The sequence below is a fragment of the Onychostruthus taczanowskii genome, unplaced genomic scaffold (assembly GCF_017590055.1).
Source record: "Onychostruthus taczanowskii isolate IOZ18803 unplaced genomic scaffold, ASM1759005v1 scaffold145, whole genome shotgun sequence".
In the NCBI taxonomy this organism is placed as follows: Eukaryota; Metazoa; Chordata; class Aves; order Passeriformes; family Passeridae; genus Onychostruthus; species Onychostruthus taczanowskii.
Window position 1 is genome coordinate 496,295 of NW_024498630.1, and position 24,404 is coordinate 520,698.

At 45.1% G+C, this 24,404-nt stretch overlaps 2 protein-coding genes across 5 annotated transcripts in view; one reads left to right on the plus strand and one right to left on the minus strand.

The window, feature by feature from the left end:
- TMOD1 (tropomodulin 1) overlaps positions 1-14,002 on the plus strand; it is a 27,714-nt gene extending 13,712 nt beyond the window's left edge. For 3 of the 4 annotated variants that reach the window (XM_041398389.1, XM_041398388.1, XM_041398386.1), the window contains exons 4-10: positions 2,207-2,326; positions 5,175-5,264; positions 5,842-5,972; positions 7,539-7,646; positions 9,162-9,305; positions 9,722-9,866; positions 12,437-14,002. In XM_041398389.1, the coding sequence (XP_041254323.1) occupies positions 2,207-2,326; positions 5,175-5,264; positions 5,842-5,972; positions 7,539-7,646; positions 9,162-9,305; positions 9,722-9,866; positions 12,437-12,501 (803 nt within the window). In that variant the 3' untranslated portion in view covers positions 12,502-14,002. The remainder of the gene's footprint in view (positions 1-2,206; positions 2,327-5,174; positions 5,265-5,841; positions 5,973-7,538; positions 7,647-9,161; positions 9,306-9,721; positions 9,867-12,436) is intronic. The other variant, XM_041398390.1, reaches the window with a different exon arrangement.
- The window catches only part of TSTD2 (thiosulfate sulfurtransferase like domain containing 2), a 15,292-nt gene continuing 3,739 nt past the window's right edge, over positions 12,852-24,404 (minus strand). The window contains exons 5-9 of the mRNA XM_041398385.1: positions 21,966-22,071; positions 20,551-20,669; positions 19,769-19,927; positions 18,719-18,857; positions 12,852-17,358 (exon numbers count right to left, since the gene is read on the minus strand). Of these exons, the coding sequence (XP_041254319.1) occupies positions 17,099-17,358; positions 18,719-18,857; positions 19,769-19,927; positions 20,551-20,669; positions 21,966-22,071 (783 nt within the window). The 3' untranslated portion in view covers positions 12,852-17,098. The remainder of the gene's footprint in view (positions 17,359-18,718; positions 18,858-19,768; positions 19,928-20,550; positions 20,670-21,965; positions 22,072-24,404) is intronic.

Here is a 24,404-nt window from a genome sequence, read left to right on the forward strand (position 1 = left end):
GTGCCCCAGTCCAGTCTTGATTACCCACCTGGCTAGCTCAGAAGGTAGAAGCAGTATTCTGCAGGAGACAGAGTATTTCAAGCATTTTGAGTCTGCAGCATCATACTTCAGTCTGTTGTGATCTCAAATGCATGAAATATATTTTCATTTGTAACAGGCTGTTGAGAGAAGACACTACTTACATTGACTGTGAGACAGAGATGGTAAATTACATATTCAAAGCTGTGATGAAGCTGTAAATAAATCACCAGGTTTGCAGATTGGAGGGTGATTTACTAGTTGGCCATGGGAGGTGCTGTCCCTGTCCATGCTGCTGGGCAGGGAGGGAGCTGGGGTGTGCAGAAGTACTGTGTTATGACATAAAATATCATGCATTGTCTTCGTCATGCATGCGCTGTTTAATTTAAAGTTCTGTCTTGTAATAAAGCACAATGAGATACAAAACTTTCTAAAACTTAGAAATTGACTGAAATTAGGTAATTAAAATTAAACTAGAATTAAACCCCAGAAATTCTGGTGTCACTGAGGTGTCAGAAGGAGTTACTGCATGACAGCAGAATTAAGAATTAATTAATTACCCTGTTTCTCTTGTTCCCTGCTGGTGTTGCCCACGCCAGAAGGCACGTACAGTTTGCCCAGCCATGCATCTGGTGGGACAGGGGTTCCAGATCTCCACACCAAGCCAGGGCAGACATTTTGCTGCTGAGTACCCAGAAGGTGCCTGGCTGTGCAGGCGCATGACACTCTGCCTATTTTTGCAAGAGCAGCTGTGTCCCAGGAGGCAGATTCCTGGTCTCTCTGTCAGAGTGGCAGCGTGCAGGCAGAGGATAGGAGCAAAAGGCTGTTTATGGCAGCCTCCATTTTGTCCCAGGGGACCCTGAGGTGCAGTTGCTTCTTCCTTGAGGCTAAATTTAGCCCCTTTCTGCATATCCCTGAGCAGCAGGATCGTTTCTCCCTTCTGGTGCCACTGACTCTGGTTTCAGAGAGGTGACAAAAATAGTCCTGGCTGGCATGCTAGGCCAGGCCTTTTGCAGTCGCTATCTCTGCAGTGATCCAGGACTATTTTAGGGGAGGGTACTGCTCCAAAATATTCCCAGAGCCCTCCTTCCCCTTTCCCAGCAATGCTGGATTTACTCAGCAGACTGCTCCCTGCTGTGGAGTGTTGAAACATTGCAAGCCTCTCTCTTTTCTTTTGGGCTGTCAGAGGTGGATGCCGTAAAATCCCAGACTGACCCATTCTGCCTCCGAGGAGGATCTGCTGCCCATTGCAGCACGAGCAGCAAGGAGCTGGGAGCAGCTGTGCAGGGCCATCAGCCCTGTCACTCTCCCATGCCTCCCGGGATGCAGCCAGCCCCGGCAGGGAAGGCGTTGTGGCTTGCCCAGTGATTGCCACAAGCAATGGGATGGGGACTGGCAGAGAGCACTGCAATCAACACTCCAGCCTCCTCTCCATGGGGACACCCCCCTTAGGAAAAGGCCATGAGCAAGCAGCTAAGATGACAGGTTTGCATCACCAGCTGGACCTGTGGATTTGCACCTTTGAATTGTAGGGAATAGGTCTGGTTTTTGGCCTCTTGCTGTCCAGAGAGATAAAGCACAGGGGTCTCCATCTGGCATGCTCTTTGCAATAGGGTTGAGCTAGACCAGCTGCCCTAAGCCTGCTCCTCCTTGCATCCCATGTGTTCACTGAAGTGCTGTCTCTACTTGCTCCCAGAGCTTTCCACCACCTCCTTTCCACCCTCTTTTGACCAGTGTGCCATCTGCCTTGCCAACATGCACAACAGCAAGAGGTGTCTCAGTGGCAGGACTGATCCTGCACAGTGCTGGGTACAGGCCTCTCTTGAGTGCTGGCAAACCTTCACCCCTTTTGTGCAGCCTTCAGAGAAGTGAGGACCTGCAGGGTCAGGCTGTGCATGCCTTTCCGAGTGTTGGGCTATGAGCAGCCGTGATCCTGTACCAGTGTGATGTCGGGTTTCTGTGGATGCTGCGCTGCTACAAGGGCTGAGCTCTGCAGCTGCCCATTTGCATCACAGCAGGACTCAGACCAAGCTGATGGAAAGGGATTCAGTTTCTCTTCTGATTTTTCTCTTGTGTACCCTCTGTCCTTTCTACTTTTCAAATCTCACAGCATGGAAATGCATCTGCAAGAGTAGCTCTGAACTGGGTGCTGTAGCTTATACCGATTGACCTCGTTTTGCATTTGTAGGAAAAGCTTGGATTCCCAAACAGAAGCCGATGAATCCCGTTTTGGAAAGTGTGACTCTGGAGCCAGAACTGGAGGAAGCCCTTGCTAATGCTTCTGATGCAGAACTCTGTGACATTGCTGGTAAAATAATTTCACAGTAATTGGGGGTGAACGTTGTTCAACTTCTGGGGTTTGTTTTGTTCTTTTGTGGGAAATGAGCTATTGCACTTTTTGCTGTTTCTCTACAGGGTGCCGGTTCTGACAGAATTTATTTATTTCTTTTTAAAAAATTACTCTAAGCCTATGTGATTTAATCAAGAGTGTGGACCAAAGCTGAGCAGGGGGAAGAAGGGTTTATCTATGGAACAGTGTGTGGTTTGATGTCTTCCTTTGTCTCTGCCACTGACTGTTGCTAATTCCAGCCTGTATATTCAAGAGCAAAACTTTCTTCAAACCAAATCTTAGGAAACAGTCAAGCAGACCCAGTGGATTTCTTGTTAAGAAACCTGTTAAAATATCTGCCTGAAGGTTATAGAAGTCTTTCAGTGGACACTCAGGCCTGATGGTTGTTAAGGAGCTTTTCCAACACATTTAAAGTGTTGGATTTGTTTTGGTTTGTGTGGTCAGACAGCCAGATGACAACATTGCTATGTTGCTAAAAGCCATAGGGTGGACTTAGCTCTGTGCTTGGAATAGGGCATGCCTTGGCCAAAGGAGCACATGGACACCCCATGATGCCTTATGAAGCTCACATGTGCTTTGCTGGTCCAGCTGTCAGTGAATATTTCAGTGGTACTGGCTTCTTCTTCCAGTTTTGTCTCCTTCAGCTTTCCATACTCCCTAGCAGTATCCTTCTTGCTGGAAGTCTGCAAGACTTACAAAGTCTGTAGAATAACTGTACCCGCTAGACATCTTCTACATAATAATACCATCTTTAGCTTAGAAATGTGTTTCTGCATTAAGGCTCCCAAACATATGTACCCTGGCCAAGTATTGCATCTCTGGATTTGACTTTTTTTGCTGCTGATCCTTGAGTGCTGTAAAGCTCTATCCTATAAAATCTGCCTTTCTAAGCTACAGATCTGTGCAGCAATTATTGTCCCATGGAAATGCTCTTCAGGGAAGCTTGTTCTGCAGTTGCTGGGAGAATACACTTAAGTGGGAGCAGGAGTACTAATGTGATACAAACTCTGCTGGAATCTCAATATTGAAAGCGACAGCCTTGCTCCTGCCTGCTTAGCAGGATTCATTTAGCAGGAGCTCATTTTGCTCCTGCCTGTTTAGCAGGGATCATTGTGAGCTGTGGTGTGTTGGATCCCTTCCTTGGCAAGGCCACGAGGGTGGCTCCCAGTAGCCCTGGAAGGGCTCCCATGCCTTTGGTGAGTGAGGGAGACAGAAATGGGGTGCCTTTGTTCCGCCTGAGTTCCTTTGGAGAATACACCATAAGCACCAGACTTGGAAAGAGTGAGTCCCTCTTGTGTACCAGCACAAACCTGACCTCCAAAGGCATGGTCATGACAGCAGATGCTTGCCTCTCTCTGCAGTCCAGATAGTCACACCCCTGGCTGCTGGAGAGATTCCATTGCCCGAATAAGCTGTGATTTGGGGGCTGTCTGTGTTGCCAAAATGCTGAGCCTGCAAATTACTTTTCCTGTGTTGCACCCCTGAAAATTCCATCTGTGCGAAAATGACAGAGCAAAGTGCCAGCTGAAATACAAACAAGCAAACATGAAGTGCCCAGCCCCACTCAGACTTTCAGATGGAGACTGCTTGGCTCTGTGAGATCCAGTTGGGAATGTGGATCTGGTGGCTGGTGGCTTGGGAAGTTCAGTGAGACACTTTGCTTCTGACTATCCAGCCTCTGTAACCCAGACTTTGAGTCATGATGAGCTGTCGCCATTACAGATCCTATTCTTCTGCTTTCTCCTGCAAATCCCAGCTCTTCTTGGCCAAAGAAACAGAACATAGTGACAGACTGGTGCCCCCCAAGTCCAAGTGCCTTTGTGGTAGCATACTTGGATTTTAGGAAGAAATTTATTATTTTCACAACTGTGTCTATTCAGAGATCAAGACTTGTTCAGATGTGTCTGTTTTAATGAGTATTCATGTGTCTGCATTTTTCTTTAAAAAGTCATGTAGCTATTAAAGAAAAAAGCTGTTGATTCAAAAATAATTTTATTTTCAAACTTGATTTTTCTGCATGTAGCAGGGTTACTTTTAGAAACAAACTCTTTACCCAAAAGTTCCTAAGCCACTGATTTCTTATTGGTGATTTGCAGATGCCAGGAAGTTCACCAGAGCCCCCAGACATGTATTTGCATATTGGCTTTGCAGTCTGGAGTCTGAGAGACACAAATTGGCTGAGCTTGGCTTCTGGGCTCTTAGAGCATTTGAATGGTGTTCACAGCACTACTCTACATTTTGACCAGGCCAGCAGAGCTTTAGCTTCTCACAATATCCCCTTCCAAAGGTACCAAGTGCAGCACTCCAGCCTGCTGTTGAGTGAAAACATAATGTGCATTGCTATGCCTCAGGAGCCTTGGGGTCGGTTTGGATCCGTGTGGGACACAGCTCTTCTCCAAAACTGAGCTGTGGAATTGTGTGGCACGTGCCAAGTGAGCAAGGGAGATGAGGATGTGCAGGCTCCTGCTGAACTGGGCTGCTTATACTAAAGCCTACCAGTGGCATTTTTCTGAGTTTTTTACTGTCTTCTCCTCATTATTTTTGTGTGATGCTGAGTCAGGTAGGCTACTGGGAAGCTTTGAATATTTGTCTGTTGTCCACAAGATGATGTTCCTCTTCTCGTATGGCTCAGGCTACACTGGAATAAACAAGGGAGCACGTTGGAGCACTGTTGTATGTTTATGTCAGCTGGGGGGCTTTGTCCTCTCTTTGTATGTTTTTCTATGCTTGCACAGGGAAAGGTAGTGTGCTGTGTCTTTTTCTGGCTCTGCAACCTACAATAAGTCATATTCTCCTGTTTCTGCAGCCATCCTTGGCATGCACACCTTGATGAGTAACCAGCAGTACTATGAGGCACTGGGGAGCAGCACCATTGTGAACAAAGAAGGCCTCAACAGTAAGTGATTTGCTTTAGCGGGCTGCAGCATTTGGCTTTGAAGCTGCTAGCAGAGGCAAAGTGATAGTTATTCTTACGCTGGAGGTTAGAGCTGTGCATGTCAGAGCAGCCTGTGATTGCTGGGGCCATCTCTGGGAGCAGCCTGTGATTGCTGGGGCCATCTCTGGGAGCAGCCTGTGATTGCTGGGGCCATGTCTGGGAGCAGCCTGTGATTGCTGGGGCCATGTCTGGGAGCAGCCTGTGATTGCTGGGGCCATCTCTGGTGCATCCTTGCCCTGTGCCAGTCAGTGTGGTCTCAGCCACTTCCCTGGTGCCATCCGGGAGCCGGCACAGCCCAAGGGACAGCCCCATGCAGGCAGTGTGCCTTCTGTCACTCAGATTTGGAGCTTAGCAGCACACGGCAGCAGGCACCGGCTGTCCTGTGCTGCGGGGCCCCAGTGGAGTGGCTTCTCATCTCATGGCTGCTTGTCAGGTCATGCTTCCATCTCTCCACTTCTGGAAGAGGAGGAAAACACTCAAAGAAAACATAGTGCTGCTCAGGCTGCTTTCATTTTCACATCTTGCTTTTCACTTGCAGGTGTGATTAAGCCCACAAAGTACAAACCAGTTCCTGATGAGGAGCCAAACTCAACAGATGTGGAGGAAACCCTGAAACGAATACAAAGCAATGATCCTGACCTTGAGGAAGTCAACCTTAACAATATTATGGTATTTGCTCCTTTTTACCCTTCTCTCTTAGTAACAAGACTGTGATGCACTGAAGGCAGACACTGAGTCTATTTTGCTGCACAGAGCAGTATGGTAACACTGAATGCAGCCAGACAAGAAATACCAGTGCTTCCCATCTCCATTGCAGGCAGAAGAATGGATTGTTACCTCCTGTGGCCTGGGGTTGGTAGCAGAAGGATTCCTCTAAGTGCCTGGAAAAATGGAGCTGTGCCAAGGGTGGTCTGCGGAGACCCAAAACTGAATGTCTGGTTAAAGCAGTTTTAGGTTGCTTTAATGACTTAGGCATATTTGGTGGAGGGAATGTTGATGTATATTATAAAATGGTGGGAGGAAAAAGGTTTCATAATCCAGATACTTGCCATAAAAATATGAAGAAGTCACCCTTCCTGCAGGTAACTGTCTGTCACCCACCCATCCCTTCTGTGGACTCTTAACTTCTTGTAGAAAGCAAGTCAGGATATACTACCACTTCTTATGTTGCCTTTGGGACACATACATCCACTAAAAAACACACTAAATTAAAAAAAAAATAGTTTCTATTTTATGGGGTCTGTTGAATGGTGGCGTAGCTAAACAGCAAGAGCACAGTTATCTCCACGTGCACTTCAAAGACGTTTTTGCTGTGCTACCCACACCTTTCTAAAGCAGAAATATTTTTACTTTAATGTATTTGATTCAAGTTAGTGACCCCGTCCCTTGAGGACATAAGGCTGAGGATTGGGCAGGCAGGCCCTATTTTTGTGTTGAACTCATGACATTGGGATGAGGTTTGGAGAGCTGGGGAGTGACTGGAGAGTCTATGCTTCTGGGTGCATGTTATGGCTCTACAGATGACTTTGAGTATAGATGATTCCACATGGTGGATCCAAATGGTGTTGCAAGAAGTCCAAGGTGAGGATGCCACTTACAATTTTAGGTGAAAATTTGAACATCTGAAAAGGGTATCTAAAGTTTTTCATAAGTGAAAATACTGATTTTGAAAGAACTCAGAAAAAGTAGCATGGATTTTTTTTCTGGGCTGAGACATAGTATGGCAAATGTTAGCCTGTAAGATGTTGTATAAAGCAGTCAGAGGTGTCTGTGATTTGTGTTACAAGGAGATATTTTCAGGCATTTTTGGATCAGTTCCTGTAGGAGGGAATTTTCTGAACATGACATGAATGTTTCTCAGCGCTGCCATTCGTATCAGAGAGCACAGGAGCAGTGCTTTGTAGGCTCACAAATCCTGGTTACAAGCATCCCCACAATGCCCATGTTCCTAGGTAGCTGAGTTTCTGGGCAACTAAAGAGCAGAGATGTGGCTTCAAATCAAGGCAGTGAGCTTTCAGCAGAGCACAAAATAGGTTGAAGACATTGCCATGCTCCTTAGAACGCGCTGGTTATAGCAAGAGAACTTGTGAAAACATTTTTCAACCCCTTCCCAAATTACTTTAGTGCATTTGGTGATTTGACCTTGATGAGAAGTTAAAATATCTTTTACATGTATTGCATATTCATTGCATACAGATGATGCCCTAACACATGATTTCTCATTTCTTGTCACAGAATATTCCCATACCAACTCTAAAAGCTTTTGCAGAAGCGCTGAAAAACAACACGTATGTGAAGAAATTCAGCATAGTCGGGACCCGGAGCAACGATCCTGTTGCTTTTGTAAGTACTGTGAGCTCATTGTCCCCATGTTGTCACAGGAGCTGTTCCCAGGAAAGGCATTTTCAGCCTTATTGACTGACTGCTTCTGCACCTTGTGTTGTGTTTGGCACATTCCGCACCTCTGGCAGTTTGCTGGTGCTTCAGTTTCAGGAGCACTAGTGGCAGCCAGCAACAGACAGGCTTTGGTTCCTTCACTTCGTTTTTCATCTATGGAGGTTTCAGGGTGCAGTCCTTTAATCCATGCAGTCCCATATTTGTCCTCTAGGATCTCCTGGAAAAGGAACGTGAGACTGATGTCCTCCTAGTGGCGTCTTCTAAGAGCAGTTGGTCTCTGTCTCTGGAGATTTGTTTCTGTTCAAAGGTGTGCACACCTGCTGCTCCCCTCACACACCTCTGTTCCAGCTGTCTCTCTTATGTTCTGTGTGCAGACCTGTGCAGAAGCAGGACTCTGCATCTCCTAATGTGTGGCCCCTGTAGGTGATAACGGGTCTTTCTGGCTGCTGTGAGTGATCTTAAATATCAGTGGGGACACATGGAGGAGCCAGTCATTCTGCCTGGCCTTTGTGGTGGCTTCCAGGCTTCATCTTTGCATCCTTCTCCAGCACCACTGCAGTCAGTTTTTGCTCTCAATCACACAGGTTACCCCTGCCTACCTCCACACACACACACACACACAAACACACACACAGAGAGACATGTGCACACCAGTTTCCTGCTAGAAAAAGAAACTTTCTGAAAGGCAATACTGCTCTTAAATTAATTCAGGCACTCTGGACTGGAGAGACTGCCTGTGCAGGCAGGACAGGTGCTGTGTCAGAGCTTGAGGGGTGCTGTGCTGGGCTAGGGGAGAGCAGGTGCTAAGCAGCAAAGTGCTTTGGGTGCAGGTTAGCCCTGCCATGTGGGCATCACCTTCTGGTCCTTTTGCTTCATGTACATGAATCCTCCCTTGCAGTATATTTGAAGTGGCATGATCTGATCAGGTCTGGGATGTCACGAGCATTCCAGCCACTTCTGGTCTTACCCACTAAGGAGACAAAAATTATCCAGATGGTTGTGATGCTGCTTGGGAGGATGTGGAGATCCCTTGTTGTTCAAGACATGCTCCTCTCTCTGCATGTTTTAATGGGAAGCATCTCAACCCTGTGCAGTGCAGGCAGGGCCAGTGCTGGTCAGCATCCTTGTCATACCATGCTGGCTTTAGAGGAGGGACAGATGACGCTGTCACAGGGTAGCTGCAAGTGTGGACTATCACCTTGTGGGGTGGCCCCAAGTGCTTGTCCATGAGAGGTTTTGCTGTGGCCTCCAGCACGCTCATGTTCAAGAATCCCCATGCAGCAGCAGGGAACACCCTTCACTCCACCAAGAGCACTTCCATCTGGTGTCAGTGAAACTGGGCAGCGTGTGGGATCCTCCAGGAGTACTCTGGAGGTGAGGGGGGCTGAAGCCCTGCTGCCCTGTGGTGCTCTGCCCCCGCCTGTCTGACTGCCAGCTCCTCCTGCCCACCTCTGTCCGCAGGCCCTGGCAGAAATGCTGAAGGTCAATAGCACACTGAAGAGCCTGAATGTGGAGTCAAACTTCATTTCTGGGTCTGGGATCCTGGCTATTGTCGAAGCACTCGAGGGCAACACGTCGCTTGTGGAGCTGCGCATTGACAACCAGGTAAAGGGAGTGTGGGCGGCAGCTCTGGGCAGGAGAACATGGCCTGTGTGTGGGGAGTGAGCGTGCCAGGATACAGAGGCTGAGAAACACAGAGCGTGAAGCAGCTGAGCTGTGGGCAACTCAGAGACAGCTGACTGAGAGATCAAAATCCTGGTTTCTACATATCTACTAATCTGTCCAAGAAATGAAGTCTTTGGGCAAAAGGATTTGTGGGAATGTCCGCTGGAGGAGTTGGAGCTTCTCAGTTGTAGCGTGTGTACAGGAACAGGCCGGTGGTTTGTTTTACCAGCTCCAAGTCAGACATAGACACAGGTCCAGAGAAAGATCTGCAAATGTCCACCCCTTCCCTCTAAGTGCTTGCTCTGAATCACCCTCTAGCCTGAACAGCTTGCTTTTCTGTTTTCTGTTTTCAAAAGAGTCAGCCCTTGGGCAACAAAGTAGAAATGGAAATCGCAAATATATTGGAAAAGAACACCTCCTTGCTGAAGTTCGGGTACCATTTCACTCAGCAAGGTCCCCGGCTTCGTGCCTCCAATGCCATGATGAGTAACAACGACCTGGGTGAGTCAGGCTAGCCGAAAGCTGGGAAGCATGGGAGGGTCCTGTGGGAAATTCCTGGTGGGATTAGTGCAGAACTGCTCATGTTAAAGATGTGTATGAATTGGAATGTGCCTGTTGAAGGGCCTGATGATGCTCTGCCCCTCCAGGAGGAAGGCAGCCTTCACCAGCTGGTTTCTTACTGCACCGCTGTCAGCCAGGCAATGTTTTCTGTAGTAACAGTGGGCATTGTTGGGAAGGAGCAAGAGCTGCTGCTGTGGTTCAGTAGAGCTTGTGATACAGCATGTGGCACATGGGCTACGAGCTTCTAGCATTTGTGATTCCTGCCAACTGCTTGTCTTCCTCCAGCTTCATTCCCACTTTAACAAGGAGATGAAAAATAGTGGAGTTGAACTTTGACAGCAATTTGTCTCCGTCTCTCTGGGTGCCTCCCAGTGAACCCCGGCCAGCCCCGGGTCGGCAAACAGCGGGGGGGCAGCCCCGAAGTGACCGACAGCGGGGGGAACACTCTCTGGTGCCCCGAGGGTACTGAGGGCAACTAGGCTAGTCACCTTTGCAGCAGAAGAGACACTGGAGACATCAGTGGAGGGTAAAAGGCCGACTCTGAACAGGGGGCCAATCCAAGGTTTATTCGGAGCTCCCCAGGGAGTCCCTCTCCTCAGGGTGCGCCGTGCTCAGAGCAAGACAAAGGAATCTCAAGGTTACATTTAAAGGGGGGGAGGAAACCGAGGGTAGATACATTTGCTGACCAATAAAGACCCTCCAGGGATACAGCCTTAGGGGATGGACATTTGGGATAGCGTATAACATCATCCTTGGGGGGCTGACCCCTGGCTTCGGGCTAATCACTCGACAGCTTTGACCGAAAGATCTAGATAGAAGGGATGGGATGCTGAGTGACTGACAGAGAGCCAGGGCGGGGATTTGGGGGATGATCTCAACACAGGAGAATGGTTACATAGGTAGAGGAAGGGGGTACAAAAAGGGGTACATCATCTGGGGAGAATAAGGGGGTACAAAATCCAACTATTACAAAGTATTACAAAGTATAAAAACGCGCTGCAACAGCAATTAAGATGTGGCCCATCCCCCTCAGCAAAACTAACTGGAACTGCTTCTAGGGATATGTGGGAAGCCACATTGCTTTGAGTTATCTGTATACCCTCAATGAAGTGATTAGACGTGCTTGAGAAGCAAAATGTGGGCAAGCCTGCAAACTGCCATTTCAGCCAAAGCACGTGACAGAGCCTTTCCATTGCTTGGCTATAAGCTGCTGTAGAGCACTGGAAACGAGGCCAGCAGAGCAGTGCTGAACGCAGCTAACACACCCACCACACTGTACACAGCAGCTGTCATAGCAGGCAGATGCTTAATTTGTTGTGTTTTAAAAACAAATGGAAAAAAAATCGATCTTGCTTCTGCCGGTACTCTGATCCTAGGAAGCACAGCCAAGCTATGTACCAGTTCTTCAAGGATCACACAAAATACTCAGTACCCGGTCACTCGAGCACTGTGCTGGGAAAGGCTTGGTATTTTCTGTCCTTTGGAACAGAGCATAATTTTTAATGACTCTGCAGCACCTGGCATGCAAAGTAATCAGCTCAAACATTTACAATCTAGTATTTTGATTGTTCCTGCTGTTAAGAGAATGAATTCACAACTTGCCTTCCACCTAAGAGTTGTGCATTTTGCCTCCTTGGCCACTAAGATCTGTATTTTTTGTCTGATTTGGTTCTTGTTTGCAGCTCATATTCATCGGTCTGATGGTCTCTGGCAATAGCATCTCAGCTGTACACCTGGACAATGTATAAGTAAAAAAACCCTTTATTTTGCTCCCTGTCAGCAATAGCTCTCTGCTTGTGCTCCACTTCAATGTTCTTGCCTATCAGATGCTACCAGAACATGGTTTTGGTCCCTTACCTTCTATCCCCTAAGATGTTCTGTGTGAACCAACTTGGAAGGCTTTATGTTCATCTTCATCAGCTAACTTCTGCATTCTCTTTATACATTTTTGTTCTGGCTTTTTTTTCCCACACCTTTCTTGGAAAGTCATGAGTGTAGGTGCCAAGAGGTATAAATCAACTTTTAAGACTAGATATGAGACTTTTGGCCATGTTAACCATGATCAGAGGACTGGAGCCAAATGGCTTAGGATAAGAAGAGATTTTTAATTTTTTTTTTAATTGAAAAGGCGGATTTTTAATTTGAAAAACTAGCAAAGGAAAAACTGTGGCATCTGTTTCCTGCTGTCTCTCCATCAGTCAGATGATGAACTGGCTGAAGTCCAATTACAAAGACAAACTGTGAAATATAATTAACTACAAAATAAGGGAGTTAAGGCTGAAAGTAGCTGCTGGCCTTAAAAATGCATATGGAGAAAAACCTCCTTTTCCTTGATTTTACTGTGTAAGGCTGTGCCTGCTGCTTAAGGCAGGAATTCAGAAGCTGATGCCATCCTATTTCTTTCCTGGCAGAAAGTACATCTTTCAGCTCCTTTCTACAGCTGTTAAGGCAAGCCTGCCATGCACATGATTCCGTTGCCATGACTGATTCCTCTTTCTCTTCTTTTTCAGTGAGGAAGAGAAGACTTGCAGAGGTGAATGGGCCTATTTTTCCCAAGTGCAGAACTGGAGTGTAGTTCCTGTCTATGGAGGTCATTCCCAGTGATCTGTGCTACACTGTGGAAATCTAAAGGCAATTAAGTGCCTTGACAGAGTATTTGTGGTGCCTCTGTTCTGTTTTATGCACTAACAGTTGAAATGAAATAGTGGCTGTAGTTTGTATCAAGATTTTATCCAGTAGGACTGTTGATGTTTTCTGTAGAGCTGGAAACTATTCAAGCCAACGTGTCAATTTTATGCAACCTCAGTTTAGAGTACAATCCAGTGTTAAAGGGGATTAATTTTTCTATAAAATTCCTGCATGGTGTTTCATAGTTAGGATGTGGTATGCATGAATGAACGATACAATTGTTTCACACAAATTATAAAAGTATTAAAAAAATACTTTATTTTTCAAAGTTGATCTCAAGTAACTACAGAGGAGTAACTAGCACTTAACAAGCACTTCTAACATCTGGAAACATGGCTAATTTCAAGAATTGTGAGTTACAATTTTTTGTCAACATTTGCTGAATCATTTGAGATGTTGTGTCCAATGCATCCCAGTGTTTCTTACAAAAAACTGATCTCCACTCCCCATTAAATGGAATTTAAGGCCACCAAATATAAAACAGTCTCAAAAATCAAGTGGTTTAGATGGGTGAATATCCTTCAATCCCATGCACATGTGAAGGAAGCAGTCATTCTTAGAGGTGTGATGCAAACCCTAATCCCCAGAGATGGCCAAACTAATCAGCAAATGAGAACCTTCTCTTCTACTCCCGACTCCTTCAGTTTCCTAGTGTTAAAAGCGTTTGTCCAGATATTCACTGCGGACAGGTCAAATTCTCTCCCTTTGCTGTTTTGTCTAGATGACCATGTCCATTAACTAAATTTTGTTCTGCTAGGAATTACTGCTGTCCCTTATGTCCACATAAATGCAAGAATAAATGTTGTGCCCTAAAGCTGTGAAGTGAAATACCCCAAATCTGAACTTACACTACGTATGATCTCACAGCTTTTTGTCAGTGTACACTCATCATCTAACCTGGGAGGAATTCCCCACAGGCTTGTGGGTCTCCCAGACCTGCAGTAGACTGGACCCAGCACATCCAAAACTCCCACTGTTAATGTGGGTGGGATCCTGCTCAGTAAGAAGTCTCCATGGAAAAAGCATTGCTGTACTGAAACCTTAATCTTGGGCAGAAGACACATCCTAGAAAATGTTCTCTCTTGATAGAAGTCTACCTCTAAATGTCTGTTAGAGAGTGAAGTTTTTCAGCCTTTTACATATATTCTGGCAAAAGTCCCAGAGATTTCTCCAGAGATTGTGAACAAACACTGCTGATGATTTAGCTCTGACCAGCGAAGCAGAGAACACTATTCAGCAATGTGGGAAACATACTTGTTGCTCTCCAAATCTTAATAAATGTGTCATATAAAATGCTTCACCATAGCTTGTTTCCTCCACTGTGCAAGTTCTGTATGAGAAAATGAATGTGGAATAAAAATACTTGAAAACATATTAAAATGAAAAAACTGGCAGACTTTAAAAAGTACTTCCTTCTATGTGCACTGTGAAGACTTTGAAATGGCCAACTGAATCATCAAATTAGAGCTCTGATGGCTCACTTTCAGCTGAGCCATCTACTCATAGATTTGCATGACACAGGCTCAGCTCTTCCCTTGGTTTCAGAAGGTAAATGACTCTTATCTTGGAAAGACCTGGTGGTACTAAGAAGCACAGACATGCACGGAGATGCATCTGCAGACCAGGGAGCACTACCACAAGCATACTACTACAGCCCTTAACAAAAAAAAAAAAAAAAAAAAAAAAAAAAAAAAAAAAAAAAAAAAAAAAAAGATAAGAACTTTGTCCTGTGTTTCACTGTAGCAGCATCCACATTAACCTTGCAGCCCAAAGGTATATGAAGCTGTCAGGATCATCCCAGGTTCCCTGGCTGATCCTCACAGAGCTGTTTTGCTGCAGGATGCATCTGACAGCTGAGGGTGGTGCAGCAGAGACAGGCAGTGCTGAAGCATCAGGCTGTGTGGTGAAAGGCTATAAGCTGCGCAGCAATGGAGCTACAAAATGGTGATACTTAGGAGCAAATGTATCCTTGTTTGCAAATCTGGCCCAGCAGCTCCCAGGGAAAAGGGAGGAAAAGCCATCTGGTGACTGCAGCCCATCCAGCTGAAAATTCTTCCCTCTCCTGGAGCACATGTGCCTTCTCTCAGGCATTACCACTGAGATGCCTGGATGCCACCACATAGCTTTTCACATGGCAAGTCCTTATTTGTATTAATCTGACAAAACAAACCCAGAAAACAGGACAGAGAGCCCTTTATGGGCTAACTTGCAAAAAACAGGCTAAAACGGTCTCTTATCCTCTTCTCTGCTCCCTGCAGCAGAGAGAACATGGCTTTTTGGGACTCCATCTGTACATCTCAAATCCTTCTCCTCCCTTACCTTATTGCAGCAAGGACCAGGAGAGGCCTCATGGCTCCCCTCTGCCTTTGAGGTAGAATCTCCAGCTGTGAGGAGCTCTCAGAATTGTACCTTGTAGCCAGGTCTACCATGTGTCAGACTAGCTACTTTCAGTGTTTATCTCTGCAGAATTAAGCACCTCCACCATAGTTTGTGAAGTGTATTTGTGCAGTACTTAAAAAATTATAATGGAAGCACTAAAGGTTATTTATCATAGATGTTTCAGAAATTTACATATAAAATAAAGCTGTTGCCATCCTGTACTGATAAGTGATACAGAAACAGCATTACAAATTGATTACAGTGTTCCAGACCTGCTGATAGACTGAATTACAAAATTGTGTTCTTTTTAGCCTAACACAGGAAGATCATGGGGCACTCCCCATCAGTGCTTTAGACCAGACTTGCAAGTAGAACTTGCATGTTTCTTCACAAATACTCCAGTCCTCAAAACCACAGAGGTTAACCAGCCAGCGGGGACCGGGAAGCCAGGGAGACACTGGCACTGCTCAGACTCCTGCTTAAGGTGCCTACTGATGGGAATTTTCTAATTTCTTCTCAAGGGTGGGTTGTTCACAGATTTACTATTAAATACTATCCTAGAAAGATTCCCAAAGGAAACACTCCTAAGCTCCAGGGTTTTGCCTTGTTAATGGAATTGTCGTGAGGACAGCTGGTGAACCGTTGATTTCATGGTAGCAATACTGGAAGCAAGAAGAAATGTTTGTCATGGCTTTAATGGAACCAATGCCCATGTATTTAACTTGCTAGTCAAGCTAACAGTGAGGCCTTGCTGAATTAATAGCACCATGGGAGAAAGGTACAATCCATATGCAAATAAAATGGCCCTGTCATTAAGCAACTGCAGAAACTTAAGAAACTATTTTCTCGCCTTTAAAAGCATTTGCCAGTAAAAAACCCCAAACCTAGTGACTTTGATGTCCTAATGACTCACTGTTTAGTTCCCAGAATGACAGTAAATTTCAAAGACATTTTTCAGTCAAGACACATCTTCCGCGCTATTAATAAATCCTTTCTGTACATTCGACAGCATCAGGCACACAATACAGCACGTGGAGCAGTATTTTAAGCTCACTTGCAGTAGATCCCTTCAAAGACAATTCCTCCACTAACAAGTGCTGGAAATTGCATAAACATCTTCAGTTTTTAAAAAACTCAACTCATGTTTAAAAAGCACAAATGCTTCCCAGATCTTGAATTATTTAACCTGGATAAAGGATCTTGACGTCTCCTCATAGCTGTTGCTGATATTTATGCACACATGCATCACTTCCAGTGCCATGATGCTGGTATTTTGACAGTCTCTGTGCTCCCCTCTTTGTGTGCTTGTTTTAACATGGTTCAAGCTGTTAGTTTTTTTTAGTGCAAGCAGAGCTGAGCCCTGCCTATTTCATACACTGACAAGCTGAGGAGAAATAACAGTTCCCAGGGAGACTGAGCACTGGAGAGAAGATTGGATTTGCTGTTCATCCTACACATCACACAAGTATGGCTAGGCAAACAGTGTCTCCGGGCCTTTGCTCCAGTTCCTTATGCTGCTTTCAGCCAGTTTTACAGGAGTTAAGCCAGTAATTTCAGGTAACATCACCTTGCTTCTCACTGCTATAAAGCAAGAGATGCAGGTTGATGGCATGCATGTGGAATATATCTTCAGGATCTAATTTGGTCACATACCCACACCAAACTGATAAACCTGCTGTTTGCACACCTTACTACAAGCTATTGAAGCAGATGCATGATCCTTGGAGAGGTCAGAAAGGTTGATCTCCATGCAGGAAGAAAAAAATGGAATTGTTCTTGAATTCCTTCAGTTTCTTTTGAATTGTGAGCAGCTCTGTCACACTGCAGATACTCTGCTCCAAAATCCCCATGATAAAGGCCACACTACAAGACTGCACCCAGAGAGAGGAGTCCTGTAGTGCTAGTGATGAATCGGGCACTCTGGTAATTTACAGGCAAGTAATGGATGGTTTTCAGGGCATATTCTATGTTTAAAGGCAGCATATGAACAAAACTTTCCAAGCCGACACATTTTCATAATTTCCAAACCTAACTGATTAACAGATAGAGATCTGGTTACAGAAGCCCTTTACATGAGCACATGCCAGATTAACCAATGAAACAGCTTAATCTTTTCCTGTGTCCAGCATCCTTGATGGAACATGTTCAATTGGTACCCTTGGCCGTCTCCTTGTACATTCACATTCCTCCTTAAGTATCTGTCCTGAAGCCCTTGAAGTTACCTTGAGCTCCTTCTCTTGACAAACAGGACAGCAAGCTGTAAGACCTTTGTTGCAACAACTTGGACATGTCAGGACAAGCTGCCGGCAGTGCTGACTGGAACAAAGTTTATATTGGTCCCACAGCACCCCACAGTATCGGCATGCTGGAGGGAGGAGGAAAAGAAAAAGTTAACACCCATACTGCTCTGGCTGCTCCCTTGCAGAGGGCTTGCCAAGGCACCATGGGGCTGCCAGCTCTCATTTAAGTGGCTACTGCAGGTTTTTAGTTCCTGTTTAGCTTGATCTTCTAGAATCTAGTTCAATTTAGAACATCTTTTTTGACATACTTAAAGACAGTTTTCCCTCTGGAAAAGAGAAGAGTAGCTCACTAGTGCTTTCTCTAGTTCTGAATAGACAAATACAGAGATTCTTACTGACAAGAGAAGAAGAAAGACATGCAGGTGGCAACTAAGCCAGTATGCAGGAATGTCACCTGCTGAGGAGGGGGATACCATGGAACTTCTTCCATCTACAAACAATGGCTTGTGCAGACAGGGTGCCATTTGCAGTCCTGGTAGAGTCCTTCCAGAACATTATGGGGTTTAACTCTTTAACTGGAAGCTAAAGCCTAGTTTTAGCTGTACCAAGAAGGTGCATATCACAGCACTCCCCCTTGAAACTTCTGTAGGGATGGCTGTGATGTATCCAGAGTGTGTTCTGTTTCCATACCAAGTTGGGCTCCTTCAAGAGGTATAGAGTAAATGCAGAGGAGGAAGGGGAGGTTATGCTCAAGAAGTTATCAACTCAGCAAAAAACCAGCATTGCTTCCTCAAAAGAAGGGCTAGAGCCAAATTCCAGCTACTTGTATCTAGCAACTAATAGCAAAATAAGAGATTACTTAACAGCAGTAATTGAAGAGCAATCCCAGCCAGAAGATCAGACAATGTTCTCAACAACTACGACTAGAGGCCACTGAAATTCCATGGGATATAGAATTTCTTAAGCATGAAAATAATAAATTGCTGTAGAGCATAGTGCCACTACTCTCCCAATATCTGGAAGTTTTTGCTGATATTCTGTGAGACTGCTGAAGCAGAGGACTGCTGGTAGCAGGAGAACTATTTAAGGCTTTGGCCACTTGGCCAGCCACAGTCTACTCAGCACTGTGGGCAACCAGGTGGTAACAACAGGTGTAGTGCTGGACATATGTCTCCATAGGTGCAGAGGGCTCATAACAGAGCTGATCTGCAGGGGATACTTCCTCCTATGGCTCCTGTTTTAGTGAACTCTTGTTAGTGACCCCCTTTCCTCTCATTTCTGTTTTACATGTTAAAGCACATGTAAAGCACATGTACATGTTTACATATAGTGTTGACAGTCATCACAAGAAGTGACTGCACTATGAGATCAAACCAAGTATGAGGAAGAACTACACAGGCCAGTTTGGCTGTCCCTGTCCTGCACACCTCTTGAAATTATTGCAATAGCTTCCCAGCCTTCTACACTTACATTATCTAGTCCTACCTGAGATGATATCTTCATTGGAACAAATGGCGTAACGATCATCAAATACAAACAGCTTCCCCCTGTAGAATCCATCTGGAAACTCTTCTAGGTACTTGTGAATTCCACCTTTTAGCTGGTAAACCTCTCTGCACACTGCCTGTTTAAAGCATATTAGCAGAAAAACTGAAGGAGACCACATCAGAGGTGGTGTGCCAGAGTTCCCAAAGCAAATGCTGTTAAGTGCCATGGGTAAGTGAAAAGCAGCAGCCTCTCAGCCTCTCAGTGACCATCAGATGGCAGCATGTGCAGCCACAGCTCTAGGTAGTGCCACCAGGGAGTACTGGGCAACTGCACAATGCTGGCTTGTTGGAATGAACCCAACTCTTCATTTAATGTTACACTAAGGGAGCTAGAAACCTCCTCACCTGAGGAAGGTCTGCTGCTTTTGAATCTCCATGAACTGCTGCTTGTTATTCAGTATTTATTTAGTTAACATTTAGTAGAAGCAGAATTTTGCAGGGTTCACATTGATGCAGCAGAAAAAAGAACCACAAGGTTTAAATCTATGGAGAACGTTTGTGTTCTGTTCCCTTGATCCTTGAGAGAAGGATCCAGGAGAAGAATGGGATGGAAATTTCAAAACACAATTAGAACAATACAATGCGCTGGATCTAGTTCTGGGAAAAGCACTGACTGGCTAATTTTCACCACTGTGAGATGCTCAGGCCGTGCAGTACTGACCACAGAGCATAACCTAGACGGTCTGTGGAAACACTGCAGAGTATTTTCAAGCCCTCCTAAAACAGTCCTACACATATCTCTTCTCAGGAAATGGGTTATGTAATTATTTTCACTGCTGTGACACTAGTCCACGCAGGTCATACTGAGCCACACTCAACTATCCAGGTCCTTGACAGTCAGTGTGAGACAAGCACATGTCAGAACTATCTCCCCACCGGAGCATTCAGCAGTTTGTGCACAGTAACAATTCACCAGCAAGACAAAAGACAGGAGCCCTTAAAGCAGCCTCAATGCCCTGACACTTGTGCCCTCAGAATGACATCTTACCTTGCTCCTGAGATAAGCAGAGCCTCTTTCACAACGAATCCCTCCTGTGCAGTACATTAGGACACGCTTGTCTTTAAAAAGCTCCAGGTTTTCATCTACGTAGATTGGAAAATAGCTGAACTTCCTGATATCTGGAGCCAGACAGCCCTGGAAATGTCCCTGCAATTACAACACATGACCATGCAACTGGTTACAAGCACTGTTACTGGTGAGGTCTGTGCCTCAAACCACAGGAAGTAACAAACCCTTGGGCTGGAATATTCAGCTCACTGCAGCTGTTTTAGGCAGCTCCTCAGCTGCATTTATGCATCAAAACATATGTTAAAATTTGTAGGAGGATTCTGGACACACCAAGTCTCCTTAATGAAAGAAGAGAGAGCTAAGCCGAACTGTCAGAAAGAGGACAAACCACAACAGTGCATGAGGGGTGGTGGTTGTGACAGCAGGATGCCCCTTTCCTTTTGACAGATGGGATAAGACAAAAATTCCTAAAAAACATCCCTAAAAATTATGCTACTTCAAACAGTCATGCTCATGTTGTATGCACCTCTTGGTTTTCCTTCTGCCCCACACTGTATAAGCACTTGGCCAGACAGGCTCCATATCCTGATTTGCTGGGCAGGTCCTTTACTGCTTGTGTCTAATATTCATTACTAAACTGCACTCTGTACACATTATAGTCAATCTGGAGTAGGTAATCTCTTCTAACAGTAAGGTTACACCCTCACAATCGTAAATACTTCACCCCAGCACCTGTAAAGAAGCAGGCAAGCGGCACTTACTATTTTACTTTCATAGAAGTTCCTACAGTCCAGCAAGATGGTATCGCTTTGTCCTTGAGTGGCCTGAGACAAATACTGTTCTACTTCTCTATGAAATTCCTGAGGGGATAAATGGATTCCTTTAACAAAACAAAACAAACAAGGGGGAAAAAAAAAAAAAAAAAGAAAAGAAAAAAAAAGAGAGAAAAAAAAAGGGGGGGAGAAAGGGATCAAAAAATAAAACGATGAAACAATGTCACAAATGAGATCAGTGATCCAGATTCTCCTCAGATTTCCAAGCAAAACTTTTGATTATTCTCAAGACTTTTCATCCCAACTCAATCAGCCAAGTTTATCCACATTTGGCTTTCTACCAGCAAATAGAAGAAATCACAACACTCTTCCATACAATGGAAGAAGCAGAAGACAGCTACTTATCTCTATGATCTCTTCTTGCATCTCCCTGGCTACTCTTTCAGCTGCAGAAGAGGGAGTGACATGTGCCACTTCTCTTTGCTCATATGTCACTATACTTGGAGGTGCAGAAATACAATTTTTTTAATTAAACTCTTCTTGATAACAATAGAAAATTTCCATAAACATGTATTCAGTACAACTTCATTTTACATGAGGTTTCTCAATTTCAGGGCTTAGGATTCTTAATCTACTGAAAAACTAAAAAACTCCACCAGCAAAATCCTTTACTTTATTAAAAAATACCCCTATAAGCAACCTGCCAGAGTAATAGGAACCATCTCCATAAAATGCTGCAAAAGAGGAGGAAAAGGGACAAAAAAGGAAAAAAATAGGCAAACATACAGCCCACAAATTAAAAAAAAAAAGGGATCAAAAAATAATTCTCTTCCAAATCCACAAAAAGATGCTGTAGAAATTCGGCACCAACAAAACCTCTTGGTGGAAAAAAAAAGCCCAAAGCTGCTCTGTTAATTGCTATTTGCTGTGCTCCTGCTTACCACCTATGTAAGCGTCCTTAAAGCAAATCCACAGCCAGGAGCACCTTATCAGGTGTAATCCACACTAAGCAGCTACAGTTAGCACAAAACAAATGCAGTCAGATGGAGCTCATGCAGAACTTGGATCTGCTTAGTGCAAAAGGCAGGAGCACGGCTGTTGGTGCCAAAACGAGTGAAGCCAAGTTAGCAGTCTGTACCCCACAACAAGGTAACTGCTCCATGTCATCTGAACCCTCCCACAAAACCTGAAGTTTTCTGAGGCAGCTATAAACTTGGCTGCCAAAATCTAGGCCAGCAAATTCTCTGCACCAGTAGCTTTTGACTACCATTAATATACCAATTTCTGTATCTATTTCTGTGTCCTGGTGAGTGTGCAAAGGGAAGTATTTTTGATGAAGGATTTTACTTGTCACTCATCTCTCACTTGGGTGAGAAACTTTATTTTTCATTACATAAACTTACCAGTTTCCTTATAAGACAGTATCTTTGGATCAATGCCCATAGGTACAATTTCTTTGAATACTCCAACTCGAAGATCTGGGAAACAATGAGCTCCTCCTGCACTGCTCTAGGAAATCAAATATAAAAAAACAACTCACCAAAATTTGCCTGGTGTCCAAATTTAAATTACTCACTCACTTTAATTCTACAGATCATTAGAATATGAAAGTATCTTTGTGGCTGAGGGAAAGAAATGTCTTTCCTGCTGAAATCCACGCTCTAAATCCTGAAGTTTAGGCAGTGGAGCCCTAACATGATCTGGAAGAAGGTGTCTTAGGCCCAATGACTGCACGTGAGACAGACAGCATTTGGTTGGAAGTGCAGGGATGTAGACCAAATCTTAATCAGCAACATGTTACTAGCACTTATCGTGAGAAAGTTGAGGCCCCTACAAAAGCATGCTGATCATGACAGGAATGTTAAATAATGTCTTGCAGTAATGGATCGTGTTGCCACATGCAGGCCCTGCAGCTCCCTCTGCAGACCCTGCAGTTCTCCTCATCCCTCTGGCACAGACACAAGCACAGCTGTGCCACCAGTCGTGACGCGTGTGATGTCTACTGCAATGTTCATGCATGTGACAGAGACTTATGGGACGTCAGCCAGACACAAGATCTGTAAACAGCGCAGGCTGGCACCTCCCTCTCCTCTCAAACTCAAGCGTGGGATTTCCCCTTCAGAAGTCCTGGTAAGCCCTTTGTTGGTAGGCACCACCATTGCAGGCTATAGGGATTGAGAATTTCTGCAGGCTGAGCCTGAGACATAGCTTAGGCATCATCAAGTAAATAAACACACAAAGAAAAGTGCAGTGCTGTGCAGCAGTGTTCCAACTGTTATGGAAATCAGTCTGCAGCAACTGTAGTGGCCACTGGGCATGTTTATAGCTTAGCTCCAAGCACGGTTCTCTCTCCTCTATCCCATGTCTTCACAGCACAGCAACCTGAAAGCCTCACTCACTCGGGCATACAACATTCAGGAGGAACTGTGAGACAGCAAACAGTATATTCCACTGTCCTGGGTTGACTATATGACGCTTTTATCCCCAATCGTCTTGTTCTGTTTATACTGAATAATAAGTTTTACACCTTTAAGACTCTCTTCCAAAGAGTGAAGAGGGGAGGGAAGTAGCGCGCAGTTTGTTTTCAGACTGCACTCACTCCTCCATATTCCTGCTCCTGGACTGTGTTGTCTGCGGATGGACAGACAGCAGGACAGAGCTCCTTTTTTTTCCCTTTTTTTTTGCTTTTAGTTAGTTTTAGCTAGCTGAGGCAAAGAAGTTCCCTGGACTGTGATTTTTCCTTTTTCTTGGATCTGTTCAAGCCTGCTCTGGACTGAACACCCAGAGGAGCACCGGCAGCTCCACCTGAGGCCCCTTGGCCGGGCCTGGGCCGCGGCGTTTCCAGCACCAGAGAGACTGATCAGAAACTGAGTGAGCCAAGCTGCAACCCGGGGAGGGGACTGTTCTGAGGTTTTTTTTTTTTGGAGCAGTGAGAAGTTTTATTGTTTAATATTGTTTGGGTTCTATTGTTTAATAAACAGGTTTCTTTCCACTTTTTCTCCAAGGAGATATTTTCTCCCGAACCGGTTGGGGAGGGAGGGGCAATTGAATCTGTTTTTTGTAGAGAAGCCCCTTTGGGGGTTATCTCCCAAACTTGCCCTAAACCAGGACATCCACTAATGCCTGAACACTGGTGCCCAGAGAAATCATGCAAGGTTGAAGGTATTGCCAAGGCTGGGGTAAAATTCCATCCCTGGTTTTTTGTTTTTTTTGTATCTACATATGACTGTAACTAACACAACTTCTCTTGAAATTCAGCCAAGCATAACAGACACTTTTAAAGCCAAGACTGAATCATCATTGCAGCTCAGCATGGAATCTGAGTTTCACAAGTTTCACTAAATCCTTTGATCTAGCTGCTTATGAAAAAGCAATAGCACTCCCTGCAAATAAAACTGTGTGGAGAAGAGCTGCTGCTTAAGCAGCAGCCTTCCTTCCTTGCAGAGAAACCAGAACCTACAGTGGCTGGCAGCCAAAGCCTACCAAAATGCCGTACAGTACACCAGCCACTGCTGCCCTCATCATCTGAGGACAGCAATCAGTATGTATGCTCCAGCCAGGCACTAAGTGGAGTAGGAAGAAACCTCTTGACAGTCTCTGTGTGTTCTCTCCGGAAGATACCCAATCCATGGAACTGACAGCGCACCTATATGGATACCAAAATCTGCAGTAGTACTGCTTCCAGTCAAAGCAGGATGAAGAGGACAGTGTGCAAACACTTGGCTGGGCTAAGTGTACGTCATGATGCCTGCCCAGCCTGGAGTAAATGCTTGTTGAAGAATGCTGGGGCTTAGGCACATTCCCTCACTCACCTGTACTGGGGGGCTTTGTAGCTGCACCCA